Below are 12,515 nucleotides of genomic sequence, written 5' to 3'. Positions count from 1 at the left end.
CGTCCGATGCAACGCGACAAAATTTTGCGTCCAGACTTGTTGCGTATCTCCACTCCACTCCATTCAGAGTATATAAACAGAGAATCACAAACAGAAGAACGCACACTGGTGATGACTACACTCCAACTGTCTGGAGCTGATAAGCAAAGCGCGATGCAGCCGCCTATACGTCCAGACTGGCACCACTGCAACCCGAGTCGTCCCTTTGATGCGACGGGAAAAGACCGCCAAGCAAGCGAACAGCCCGTTGCGTATCATTTTCCAACGGAAGGATGATACGGGGTACGCAACAAGTCTGGACCCGGCTTTAGAGACGCAGCATCACGCCGCAGTAGTCATTCTGCGAACGCTTTTAGACGTCCATAATCTAGCGGCAGATGCAGAGCGTGAACATGCTGTACGTGGAACGGAACAGCTGATCAAGCGACGCCCTCACTAGTGTTCGCTCGGGAATATGGTGACGACGGGTTGACCACTAGGTTTTACCAAGTAGTAGTGTGTACTTGTAGTAAGTACCATGGGATCATTACGGCACGCAGAACACAGTCTTCCACATTGGTGCGTGTGACTTTGTGATCTGCCAGTGTTTCTAATGGTGGGTGGCATATGATCCGTTTCTCGCGGATGATGTTCTAGAGAAATTATTAGCCTGAGATTTTAATGCCCTCCTTGCTGATACCTTTCAGCATAAAGACGTGCAGCGGCTCCACTGCCATTCCCTACTTCTCCATGTAATAAAATCATATATGACAATTGGAATGAATACACCGCATTCTGCACCATTCATCGATACGTAACATACTACTGCAGAGAGTAACAAAACACCAGAATATCGCGTATCCAGACAGAATGATTGTTTTATCCGTTTGGAAGTGCTGCCTTGTAGTTGCTGTATCTCGCTAACGAATCAGTTGCAACTGTATATTTTTATGAACATTTCTTCATAGTCACCGCCGTGAAAGCCTCAAATCTTACATTTCTGCTGGTCTATACATGCAGAAATAGAACTTTATATTTAAGTATGTAATTAAGTTTCGTCCTGCGTAGAGAAGAATTATAACCAGGAATATTCTAAGAGGTTCAGAATATTGTTTTTGAGTCATATGACCCGAGATATTGCATAATTTTAAAATTAACTGGAGTAGCCGTTCTTTGTTTTACTTTTAGTGATGAAATTGGTTGCAGATCACCCCATTTTTGTGACAAACAGAACGGTGTGAAAATAAAGTAAAGCTATCCCTGTAACAGGCCGTGAAGGCGTTGAGGGTCCCACATTTTCTAGACAATGGGCTCAAAGATGGCGGTAAGGTTGTCAGCCTTACGCGCCTGCCGCGCTTTACTTCCCAGGAAAATTATTTAATTAATGCGGTAGCGTAGTTGTTTGAGGTACAAACCGGAAGGTCGCGGGTTCAAGTCCCTATAAGGTCATTGGATTTTTTTTCATTTTACCTAATCCTTCCAGCCGCACTATGGCCCTGGGGTCGACTCAGCCTCTTAACAGAAATGAGTACCAGGAAACAGAACGGTGTGTCTTGATAAATTAGGATATTCAGGTAACGACTGTTCCATAGGCCCCAAATCTGAAGCCCGTTGGAGAGGATTATGAAGGCAGTTACTTCATGGTTTACCTCAGACCTTCACTCTTTCATGCTAGACAATTTGCATACTCGTGTCGTGCGGCGCCGTAGGTCATGGCCTACTTCGCCTGTGGCTTACTTCGGCCCAGTGTGTATCGTTGTAAATTAATACTTAACAACTTTATTATATTCATGTACTATGTAAGAACATTCTTGCTGACAAAATGAGTACATTATAATATAGCACATCTCGTATGTTATTACACCGACAGTTTGCAAGAAGATTGTTATTTGAAATAGTGTTTTTTTTTTCCTTTGGACAGTCACCGTAGAGCCTGCTGAATGCATTCATGATGCTTAACAGTCTGTAACATTTTTCGAAGGCCCTGCCGTTTGCGCACTTGGATCCATCCCTTCGCATGTAGTTAGTTAGTTATTGGAGAGGGTGGGTTTCCCCATGCACTGAGACCAGTATTGGTCCATTGTGCTTCCCTCTATGATATTCTACCAGTCTCTATACCCTACCGATATTGGTGCGTACCATCAGTCCCAACCGAGCCAGCGAGTTCGGCCTCTACTTGCTTGGCGGTATCTATAATGCTTCCCCCATCTATCAGAGGCGTTAGAGACTACTGTTGGGCCGCAAATGTCCTTGAATTTAGCTCAGTGACCTCCTTTGGAGATATGAGGTTCTTTTACGTGCCGTAAAGCTACGACACGGGACCCACGGCTTAAAGTCCCACCCGGAGGACTTGTTCCCTGAATTTTTCCGCCCTTAAAAATTCCACGACCTCCGCCGGTTTTGAACCCGCGTACCACGAGTCATGAGGTGGGAACGTTACCTCTAGACTACGGAGGCCGCTATCCCTTCGCATGTAAGAGAGGATGTCCTTTTCGCCTGTTGCGACTCAACGAACTTGTAGGTTATGAGCTATATACACTCACCCAGGACACTCACGTTCACCCTCCAGGTTCGAATCTTGACACTTTTGAACTTCATCACACCACATAAATTCTGACTTTTTCTGAATCAGTTTACATTGCAGATATCATTGACTCGTTCCAGACGCCCATTGCCACATGAAGTACATTTATAATCGGAATGTGTTTTGAAATTACGAAACCATCACATGCTAATGGATGATTATTCACCTCATATCCGAAGTGCGAAAGGTCTTGAAAGTATTTATAATTCCCTGGTCTAGGGATAGAATCAGGGACGTAGTTTGGACGTACGGAAACCAGTTCAATGCACAGGCGCCGGTAGGATTTACACCAGTGAGGAGGGCACTCAGTTTTCGTAGCAGGGCAGCCGGCCAACAAATTTAGATTCAAGCCGAAGATTTCTGTTTTCGGGGCATAACGCCGTGTAGTCCTGTGAAATCCAAGCAATGTTTCGGAGGACACATTGCTCTCATCTGCAGTATTGAAGAGCAAGCCAACCAAGAAACCAACGTGCTGGAGGCAACAAGCAAAGTTCACCGGGCCATACGGCCTTACATCCCAGGAGATCGAGCTCTTCATAGCTACCGCTGTGAGAACATCAAATTCAACTTACATTTAAGCTGTTTGAGACTGTTTTATATTTTCAGTAGTTTTTTATTTTTGTGTGTTCAAGATGGAATAATTGAAACAGTTCTGCTAGTTGTTTTATATAGTTCCTTCTTTCACAGTTTTGGTTTTTTGCCAGAAATCCGTCGGGAGGGCGTCAGATGCCGCCTGCCCCCCCCCCACACAGCTGCACGATTCAGTGTACTGTAAGTTCAAGACTGGCTCAGTTTGACAGTTTATACGCAGGGCTTTTCTCGTTTACAAATAGTAAGGAGAATTACAGATCTGTTAACCTGCAACAAGACAGACACCGTTTGTTATCTGGGATGCTCTTGATGCTGCTGATGGTAATTGAATCCATTTATTTATTTATTTAATGTAATAATAATGCCGAACATGCTGGTCTAGAGAGAAGGCTCTAGATTTGTATTAGAGGTGTTCGGTTCGAGTCTTGGCCGGGTTATCGGCTGTCCTGACTGAGGTTTTCCCCATTGTCTCCAGGCAAATGCAGGCACAGTACCTTTTTTTAGGCCACGACCACTTTCATCCAGATCCATTGCAATCATCAGTTATCCTATCACCGGACTCTGTATACTTTCGATCCTGAAAGCGTAGTTATAGACGATGAAAGGAAATTCGCGCACAGACTCCCCATAGTGTGGTTCCTTTTTAACGAACAAGCCGAAAACGTACAGCATAAGGCCTGAGACATTTAGTTTTAAAATTTGGACTGGCCTAACGATGGTCCTCAAAGTACTTCGTGACGATATATTGAATCCATACCCATTACCCGCGGAGCGTGTCTGTTTCCAGACGATCGTCTTCTGCGGAAGCAATTTCTGCGAATGACTACATCAGTACACTGCGGATGGGCTTTTACATAACATTGTGTGGACGGACGAAGCTTGTTTTACGCGTGAGGGTGTGTTCAACGTCCACAGCAGTCAACTCTGGGCATGGCACAATCCATCCCCATGCTGTCCTTGAACATGAGTACCACGTCAACTTCAGAAACAATATTATATTTAAGCATCCTGTTACACTCTACACAATATATGACATAAACTCTGTCCTAAGTGCAACAATGTATTGCAGTTCTTTCGTCTTGCTTTCTTCTACACTACATATTTCGGCCGCAAACGGCCATCATCAGGTGTACTCGTATACTCTCGCGCAGCTGCTACACTGCACGCTGTTTAAAATTTAAAAAACACTAGTCTTCCCAATTGTTTATTTCGTTGTTTGCTAACCGGTTTCGATATATCAGAATCTTCCCCGCTGATATGTCAGATATGTACAAAATCTTTGTTAACCTACACACGTCAATTTGATTTTCATAAACTGGCACTTTTAAAATCTTCAATTCCAATTTTAAAAATTTCTTTCTTTCTTTCTTTATTTTTTTTTCAAATTTTAAAATTTAAAACTCTCAGGGTTACCCGCCCTATGTCTATAGTACTGCAGCGGCTACTTCTTGTTTTCAGCACTGTTCACGTATTATTCTGTGTAGGCTCCCTATATGCGTGCCGCTGCACACGTATTAAAGATAAGCAGCATCACGCTGTCTGGTAGCTGACAGGGTAACTGCTCAGCGACAGCGTGATTTTCTGGAAACTTCAACCGGAGCTGCTTCAAGATGTGCCTCTAGTTATGAGGCAAGGGTTGTGGTGTTAGTTCTACAGAGCTTCAGCGCACTAGGGGCAGATGCCCGGCAGTGGTTGAACGCAGCATATGCAGGGTGGTGGACTGGACGTTGAGGGCCGATTGTATGGCCTCTCGGTTGCCGGATCGAACTAGGAATGACGTGTATCTTCTACTACTACTACTACTACTACTACTACTACTACTACTATGGTAAAGTTGTCCCTGTGCTTAACTAATTAAGCACTGGACAGTGAAGGCGTATGGGGGAGTGGGTGTATAGATCCATATTTTCTTGACCTCGATACTATAGTTGGAGGTAAGTGATCAACTTCACTTCCCGGCCGCTTTATTACCGCGAAAAAGCCCCAGGTACTCACTGGATAGGAGGTTGGGTGGACCACGGAGCCGGTCTGGACGACGTGGAGAAGAGAAAATTCTTGACCTTACCGGGATTCTAACTCCGATCTCTTGGTCGTCCAGCCCATAGCTAGTCGCTATACTTGCTACACTATCCCAGCTCACAACAACAACAACAACAATAATACAAAGCACCATTAAACCTGGATATTACTGCCACACCCTACTGAAAAACGTGAAGCATCACTGGAATAAATGCAGCATTCCCTCTCAAAAATCGTACATGCTACTTAGTCTGTTATGACTACAAATTATAACAAATTTAAATATATTTGTGAATCTTATTTCAAGGCTTGCTTGCTGAAGATTCGGTGGAAAATCTTGTTCCAACTTAACAGGTACAAAATGTTATCTTTACTTCAGTGTTTTATGAATTCCAGAGTTGTTTTCCTTAAGCATCTGCCGCCCACCTGTTGATCTCGACTGAAGGTTGTTTTCGTAGTTCGTATCAGCAGTTTTGGGAAGTTCTGATATTTGCGTCCCATCATGTTCAATGGAATCGGAAAGTTGCTTAGTAAGTTCAAAGTATACCTTCTCCTTTCAAGTTTCCCGGGTTTTAGTCAAGGGGACTTCTCATTATTTTTGCACCAACATTTCTTGACGTGTCTCACGGCTGCTTATTGGATGGAGAGGGTAAGAAAAGTCGAATGAGAAATGGTAAGATCGCTGTGGAATTCTTTAAGGGGGCGTCGGAATGAGGGCATTTGTCTGGAGAGACTTGGGAAACTTACATAAATCCCTCAAAATTATTATAGGTTTAGTATTATCATAGTTGGATAGAACATTAGCTCCGGTCCGGAAGTTTACCTGTTTAGTTTACTTGCTGCAGACCTTGTTCATGATGTGAGAAAGTTCTCCATAAGAATAGCATAAACATCCTAACACATAATAAAAGTTTTGTGGTGTGAAAATGATCGTAAAAGATCCCAGAAATTAGCACCGATAGTTTAATTTCATTTATAGTGTTAAGTATTGCCAAGTCCTTGGATTACTACCACAGGTTCCTTAAAACAACGCAACAGAGGGCGTCGCGTTCATTCGTTAACTAGCCTCAGATTTTGTAAATTAATACAACTATTTGAGAAGAAATCGGACCGCCTCTGTGGTCTAGTGATCAGAGTTCCTGGCTACAGGAACCAGATTTTCTGAGAAGTAGTGGGTCTGGAACGGGGTCCACTCAGCCTCGTTAAGATAATTGAGGAACTACGTATTTCAAGGAAATAGCGACTCCGGTCTCGAAAACCGAGATTAACGGCCGTGGGGACTCGTTGCGCTGACCACGCGACACCCTCTATCCGCTAAAGTTGGCACTAACTTCGCCTACAAGCGGCGGTTGATCGGTTGCTATAGTTCGCTTGCGGACTAAAACCACGGAGGTTGTTTGTTTGTTGTTTTATGTGAGAAGAAATCGGCGGACTACTGTTAAACGGTCATAGATGACTGGCTGAGGTCTGAGTTACATTTGTTACGACTAGTGTTGACGCACGTTGAGAATTCAGCGGGAAGCATCGTCCTTTGTTACGTAAGCTTTCGTGCCATTAACGTGACCTATTTTCACCCGTATTCCTTTCTTATATGATGTATGACGTAGAGGCAGGCGTTTAAAACCATCTTCCACGAATAACACGCACAAATAGCAGTCTTAAACTGTCTCCTTTATGCTGTATAGCACACGTCACATTTCCGCATCATAATATTACCAATAATTACAGGATAGACACGACACAGAAACAAAAGGCTGCTTGCTCGTAACCTGCTGCATAACTTAAGTTTCTGCAACTTGTTAAGGGGCCCATACACGTACGAGTCTGGCTCGCGAGTCCGGCTCGGCGTGGAGCCGGGCTCGGATTAATTTCACCACACACATATGAGCGTGGCGATCCACACACGGACGAATTTGGCTCATTGGAACCCGAGCCGAGTCGGACTCGCGAGCCAGACTCGTACGTGTATGGGCCCCCTTAATGCTCGACAATTCGTTGCTGTGGTAACACGAAATTAAGTAATTTCAGAGCGTTGTCTCACCGCTACGTTACTTTTTATGTACATTTGTCCCAGAAGCCCCCAACCATAGGAGACTCTGGTTATCGGGCAAAATACGACACCATGTAAAGAGGGAAACAATTTTTATAAATCTTGTGTTTCCAGTCTCCGGTGCTGTACATTGGGTGGTGGTGATTTTTAGCCCTTGCGCAATTGTATATTTCTCAACGTGTATTGCCGAGTACATTTCACACCTTCATAAATACAAACCTTATAAGGGACAAAAAGACCGTATGTACTAACCGAATCAGCACAAGTTTGTATAATCTTGTCATATTTCAGTAGCAGTTATGATTCTTTTCACTGTCTTCACAGTTCCCTTGGGCCCTGGCTTCTGATTTTTTTTTTCAGTCTCATGATCATTTTACAGACGGTAGGACTCCTTGGACGAGTGATCAGCTCGTCGTAAGGCCTCTACCTAAACACAGAACAACTGATACACATACCAAACATCCATGCCTTGTGTGGGATTCGAACCCACGATCCCGGCTTCCGAGCGAGCGAAGACAGTACATCCCTTAGACCGCTCGGCTACCATGACCGGCCAGCAGTTATGATTACATGCTGTAATTCATGTGTAATAGACTGACTTTTATGAATCAGAGATGTTTAGGTATATTAAGAATTTATTACAACTGTAACTGTAATTTATTTAGTATCAAGTGGTAAAACTGTAATATTTACGTGGTTTCGGATTTGGACGAATATTTATTGGACGATCACTCTATACGCTCACAAATATAGTCATTCGCACTTATAAGGCCTTCGGACGTTTCCTCTTCAAGATTATACACTCTCGCACTGCTATTCTCTCGGTGGAGCGTCTTCTGTTCTGCTCGGAGCTCAACTGTCGAAGCTAAACTGACTGGTCTCTTGTTAGATACGAACTTGCTTCTGTTCTAGTCAGATATGAACTCTACTGGTCTCTTGTTGGTCTCTTGTCTCAGTTGGACTGTTATATCCTGCACTCGGGCTGAATGGGGAACAACTTGTCGAAGGTTTTCGATTCGCCCGCTGCTCTGCAACGACTGTTTTGTTTGCCGCGGGAATGCATTATTCCCTCTGCTATGCAAACGATTTTCTTGTTGCCGCGGGAATACATGTTTACTGTCCCAAACAATTCGTTACAGATAAGGGTGGAAACCCCACTTTTAGACTTTCATCTCCGGGGCAACAATTTCCTAGGAATTTCTAGCCGTTGACCAGTGATGGACGTCTTATCGTCCGGCCTTCCCGGCGGCACGTCACAGTACTTTCTCGTCCGTATCTTCATGCTTCATACCGTCTGTTCTTTCACTTTATCACTTTCGAACATATATCTCCCACTGCCGTTAATCTCGGTTTTCTAGACCGGAAGAGGAAGCAACAGGAATTAATAATAAACAGTACTCCAGTACTTGATCATATGGACACATCATCCCAAATCTTTGCACGCCGCAGCCGTTACATTCTTCAGTTTCAGTGATGTCATTTGACTGTGGTATTGCCAGTGATTTTGATATGAGACCCTAGTCTTTACAAAGTTTTTATTCATTTCGACTTTTTTTTTTTCTGTGGCGCTGCAGCCCCAATTTGGGCCTAGGCCTACCTCCATGAAACTCTCCGTTTCACTTCGGTTTACTAGATCTTACACATTCGGTAAGGCTCCTTGGGCGAGTGATCAGCTCGTCGCAAGGCCTCTATCTGTAGACAAACACAGAAAAACGCACACGAACATCCATGCCCTGAGTGGGATTCGAACCCACGATCCCGGCTTCCGAGCGAGCGAAGACAGTGCATGCCTTAGACCGCTCGGCTGCCGTGACCGGCATTCATTTCGACTTACCAGTCAGTTTTAAGCTTTGGGCGTGCAGTAATGAAGTTATGTTGACAAATGTTTCTCCGATAGCGGTCAGCTGTGGGTGACGCGTAGGCACGGACATTTCAAGAGACTGGCGACTGCCCATCAAGTAGTGTTCTGTAACGATACGTAGGAATAGCTAGAACTGCCGTACGTGTTCTGAAGTAGCAGCAAGGCTGATCTCAGTTTGGTTTCTTGAGCAACAGAAATGTCTGCTGCTAGTGAAGCGAACCGAAAATTGGTTGTTGAAGCATTTGCTAATATGGTAAGACGAACTTACTTTTGTTATTATTATCTCTTCTTTTCTGGAACGGTTGGTACAGATATTTGTCATTATTATCTAGTGGTCAGGGAGTTCGGCCATTCGTTGACCCGTTCTGGCCTCATTCGACAGTTCGTGCCTTTTGAGGTCGTCCTCGCTTCCTTGATCTAACAAGTTTGTAATTTATGAAAATATTCGGAAGTTGTTTCATTCTATCTATCTGTGGCTCTACAGCCCTTGTGAATCTTAGCAATTTTTTTTTTCAGTTTTCTGGTAGGATTCCTTGGACGGGGGATGAGCCTGTCGCAAGGCCGCTGCCTACACACAGATCATCACAAACACAGAATAAACGCACACACAGACATCTATGCCTTGAATGGGATTCGAAACCAAGAGTGGGCGATGACGGTTTATGCCTTAGACCACGCGGTTACTGTGATCAGCTTCTTTCTATTCTGCCGAATTTAATTTGTTTTATGTTTCGCAGTCTAAGAATCCGATAAATGGTGGCAGGCCCCTGGTGATAGTAGGGTTGTGAATGGGATGAATTTAGTTGTGGTTTTTCTGGCCGTCGATATTGTTTGATTAATAAATGAGATGTTGTATAGCCTGGTGGTTGTGGTTACCGCCATAGTTCTTGTTTTTAATTCCTTTATGTGGCATTTATTTTATTGCATATCCAAGAGAATTTCTTTCCTTTCGTCACGTTAATTTAATTTCAGTGGCCGTAATTTTGGTTTTGCTTTTTTTATTGTCTAGCTTTCACTACCCAAATGTGTATGTAGAGCTAGGCCTTTGTGAATGTTCATTCCAGCGTGTTGGTGGGCTTTGAATGGCTTGAACCTTGTGTTGGTGAGTGCTGTTTTCTGAACCTAGAAGTATGTGGTACATTATTTTGTATCTTTTCTCCTTCATTGACATGCGTAGCCAAGGTACTTTAAGGTATCGACTTGCTGTATTGTTTTTTTTTGTTTATCGCCGTTTTGTTTTTAGTGGGTTCTCGGCGGAAAATGCCACTTTTTATTATTCCACTGAAATTATCATCACATATTTGCATATTAATTTATTCAGTTTATGAGCGAATATCAGTAATTCGCTTCTGAATCTGATATTACTTGATCATTTGCAAAAAGAAATACGTTTAAATGAGTACTTTTTGTATGTTTTTCCCGCTATTTCCACCACTTTTCTCGTGTATATTAATCAGTTCAAGTTTGCAGCATTTTTTTAAGTTGGCGATGGTGGGCGTCCGTGACTTACACCACGGTTAATTGGTGCGGATACTGCTAACTTTGAGTTACATATAATTCGTAGCTTAGGGTGAAACGACATTTGTGCACAGACTCTCTGTAGTGTGATTCCTCGTTAAAAAGTAGTCGAAAACATTGTACAGCATACGTCCTGTGACGTTTAGTTTTCAAGGTACACGTCGCTGTCAAATGGCGCAGGCTATCGTATGATAACACCATGGGAACCTCGTTGTTGTAATAGTGTTAGAAGCGGTATACGTCCATTTCAAGGCAGACGGCATTGCACCGCATAGCATTCTCTCGAACATGCCGTAACATGGCGGCATCAACTTTTGTCACAGCTATTTGAAGTACTGCAACGATATCCTCGATAATCCTGTGAAGGAGTACATAAACGTGCTCCATCTGGTGTCCTCACACGGAAAAGTACATCGGAGTTAGATCCTGCGACCGAGGAGGCCATGCAATTGGTCCTCGACTTCCATTGCACCTTGTGGATATGTTGCAATCAGCTACTGTCGCGCTGGAGCTCCGTCGTGCTGAAACCACAGCCCCTGCCTCACAACTAGAGGCACATCTTCAGGTAGCCCCGGTATAAGAGTTTCCAGAAAATCACGCTATCGCTGAGCAGTTAGCCTGCCAGCCAGCAGAGAGCGGCCCACGGCAATGCCCCATATGATTCCAGCCCAAACTCTTATCACTGAAGCTGACTGATACGTTCACAGATAAGAAGAGCATTACTCCATGACCAGAGATGACTGTTGTGGACGCTGAACACACCCTCACTCTTAAAATACGCGTTGTCTCTACACAGAATGTTATGTAAAAATAGCTTATCCGCAATGTGTTGTTGGCCTAGACCAGACATGTCCAACTTGAAACAGGTTGTGATCGACCTTTTAGTGTCAAAATTGCCAGTGATCTACCACCCCCTCCTATCGTCATACCTCGCTTTAAGCAAAAATATTGGTAAAAATAACATGGCTCATGATGTTTGTTGTAAAAGCGACATACATTGAAAGTACAGACTACTTTAATACGTGTTTTCCCTTCAAAATCTGAATATAATCATATTATATTACAAGTGAATTTACATGCTTTTCACGTATAATTTCCTTATAGGCCTATGAGATCGACCAAAAATCGTCCCGCGATCGACACGTTGGACATGCCTGGCCTAGACAAACAAAACAAACTCCGTGCTTTTAGTCCGCAAGAGAGCTATACCGACCGAGCGACCGACCGCCACTTGTTGGCGAAGTTAGTGCCAACTTTAGCGGATAGAGGGTGTCGCGTGGTCAGCGCACCGGATCGACACGGTCGTTAATCTCGGTTTTCTAGACCGGAGCCGCTATTTCCTTGAAATAGCTCCCCAGATATCCTCAAGAGGCAGAATGGATCCCGTTCCCGACCCACTACTTCTCAGAAAATCTGGTAGCGCCGGGAATCGAATCCGGGACTTCTGGATCTGTAGGCAGGACGTTTGACCACTAGACCACAGAGGCTGCCTTAGTTACCCCCAAGGGATCTTTATTTTGGCGTTACATTATTTGCTTCAGTTCAAAGGCTGCTGGAAATGTACTTGTTTACTTGACCTTTCTCGTCGCGACAACCAGTGGCCCCTGGTCGCGACATCCACGTAATTGTTTCCCATGATAACCACAGAGCAGCTTCCTTTCCAATAAATTTCTAGATACACCGAAGTAGTAATTTTTCAGTAGTCTAGATTCCCAATGTGTGGTTCGCAACCGATAGATAGACGAACGCCTGGAAACAGAGTTGCCCTCCGCGAGTAATGGTATGGATGCAGTTGATGGTCACTCCGGTTGGGATAGTCCCAATTCTCGTACGATATCGTGTGACCTCCACGGCTGTCGTTCCATAGCTTCGTTGGCTGGCGCCCATACAATCTGGAGCGACTTGCATTGCGT

The 12,515-nt window shown here is 44.0% G+C and overlaps 1 protein-coding gene across 2 annotated transcripts in view; it reads left to right on the top strand.

The window, feature by feature from the left end:
- Positions 1 to 12,515, top strand: part of LOC111872505 (huntingtin-interacting protein 1) — an 81,900-nt gene that overhangs the window by 1,677 nt on the left and 67,708 nt on the right. The window contains exon 1 of one of the 2 annotated variants that reach the window (XM_023866494.2): positions 9,266 to 9,337. The exons of the other annotated variant lie outside the window; for it this stretch is intronic. Within the exon in view, the coding sequence (XP_023722262.1) occupies positions 9,281 to 9,337 (57 nt within the window). The 5' untranslated portion in view covers positions 9,266 to 9,280. Of the gene's footprint in view, positions 1 to 9,265; positions 9,338 to 12,515 lie in introns of those variants that run through there. 2 annotated transcript variants of the gene reach the window in all.

This window comes from Cryptotermes secundus, unplaced genomic scaffold (genome assembly GCF_002891405.2).
Source record: "Cryptotermes secundus unplaced genomic scaffold, Csec_1.0 scaffold537, whole genome shotgun sequence".
Classification (NCBI taxonomy): Eukaryota; Metazoa; Arthropoda; class Insecta; order Blattodea; family Kalotermitidae; genus Cryptotermes; species Cryptotermes secundus.
This window is presented reverse-complemented; position numbering and strand designations above follow the sequence as displayed.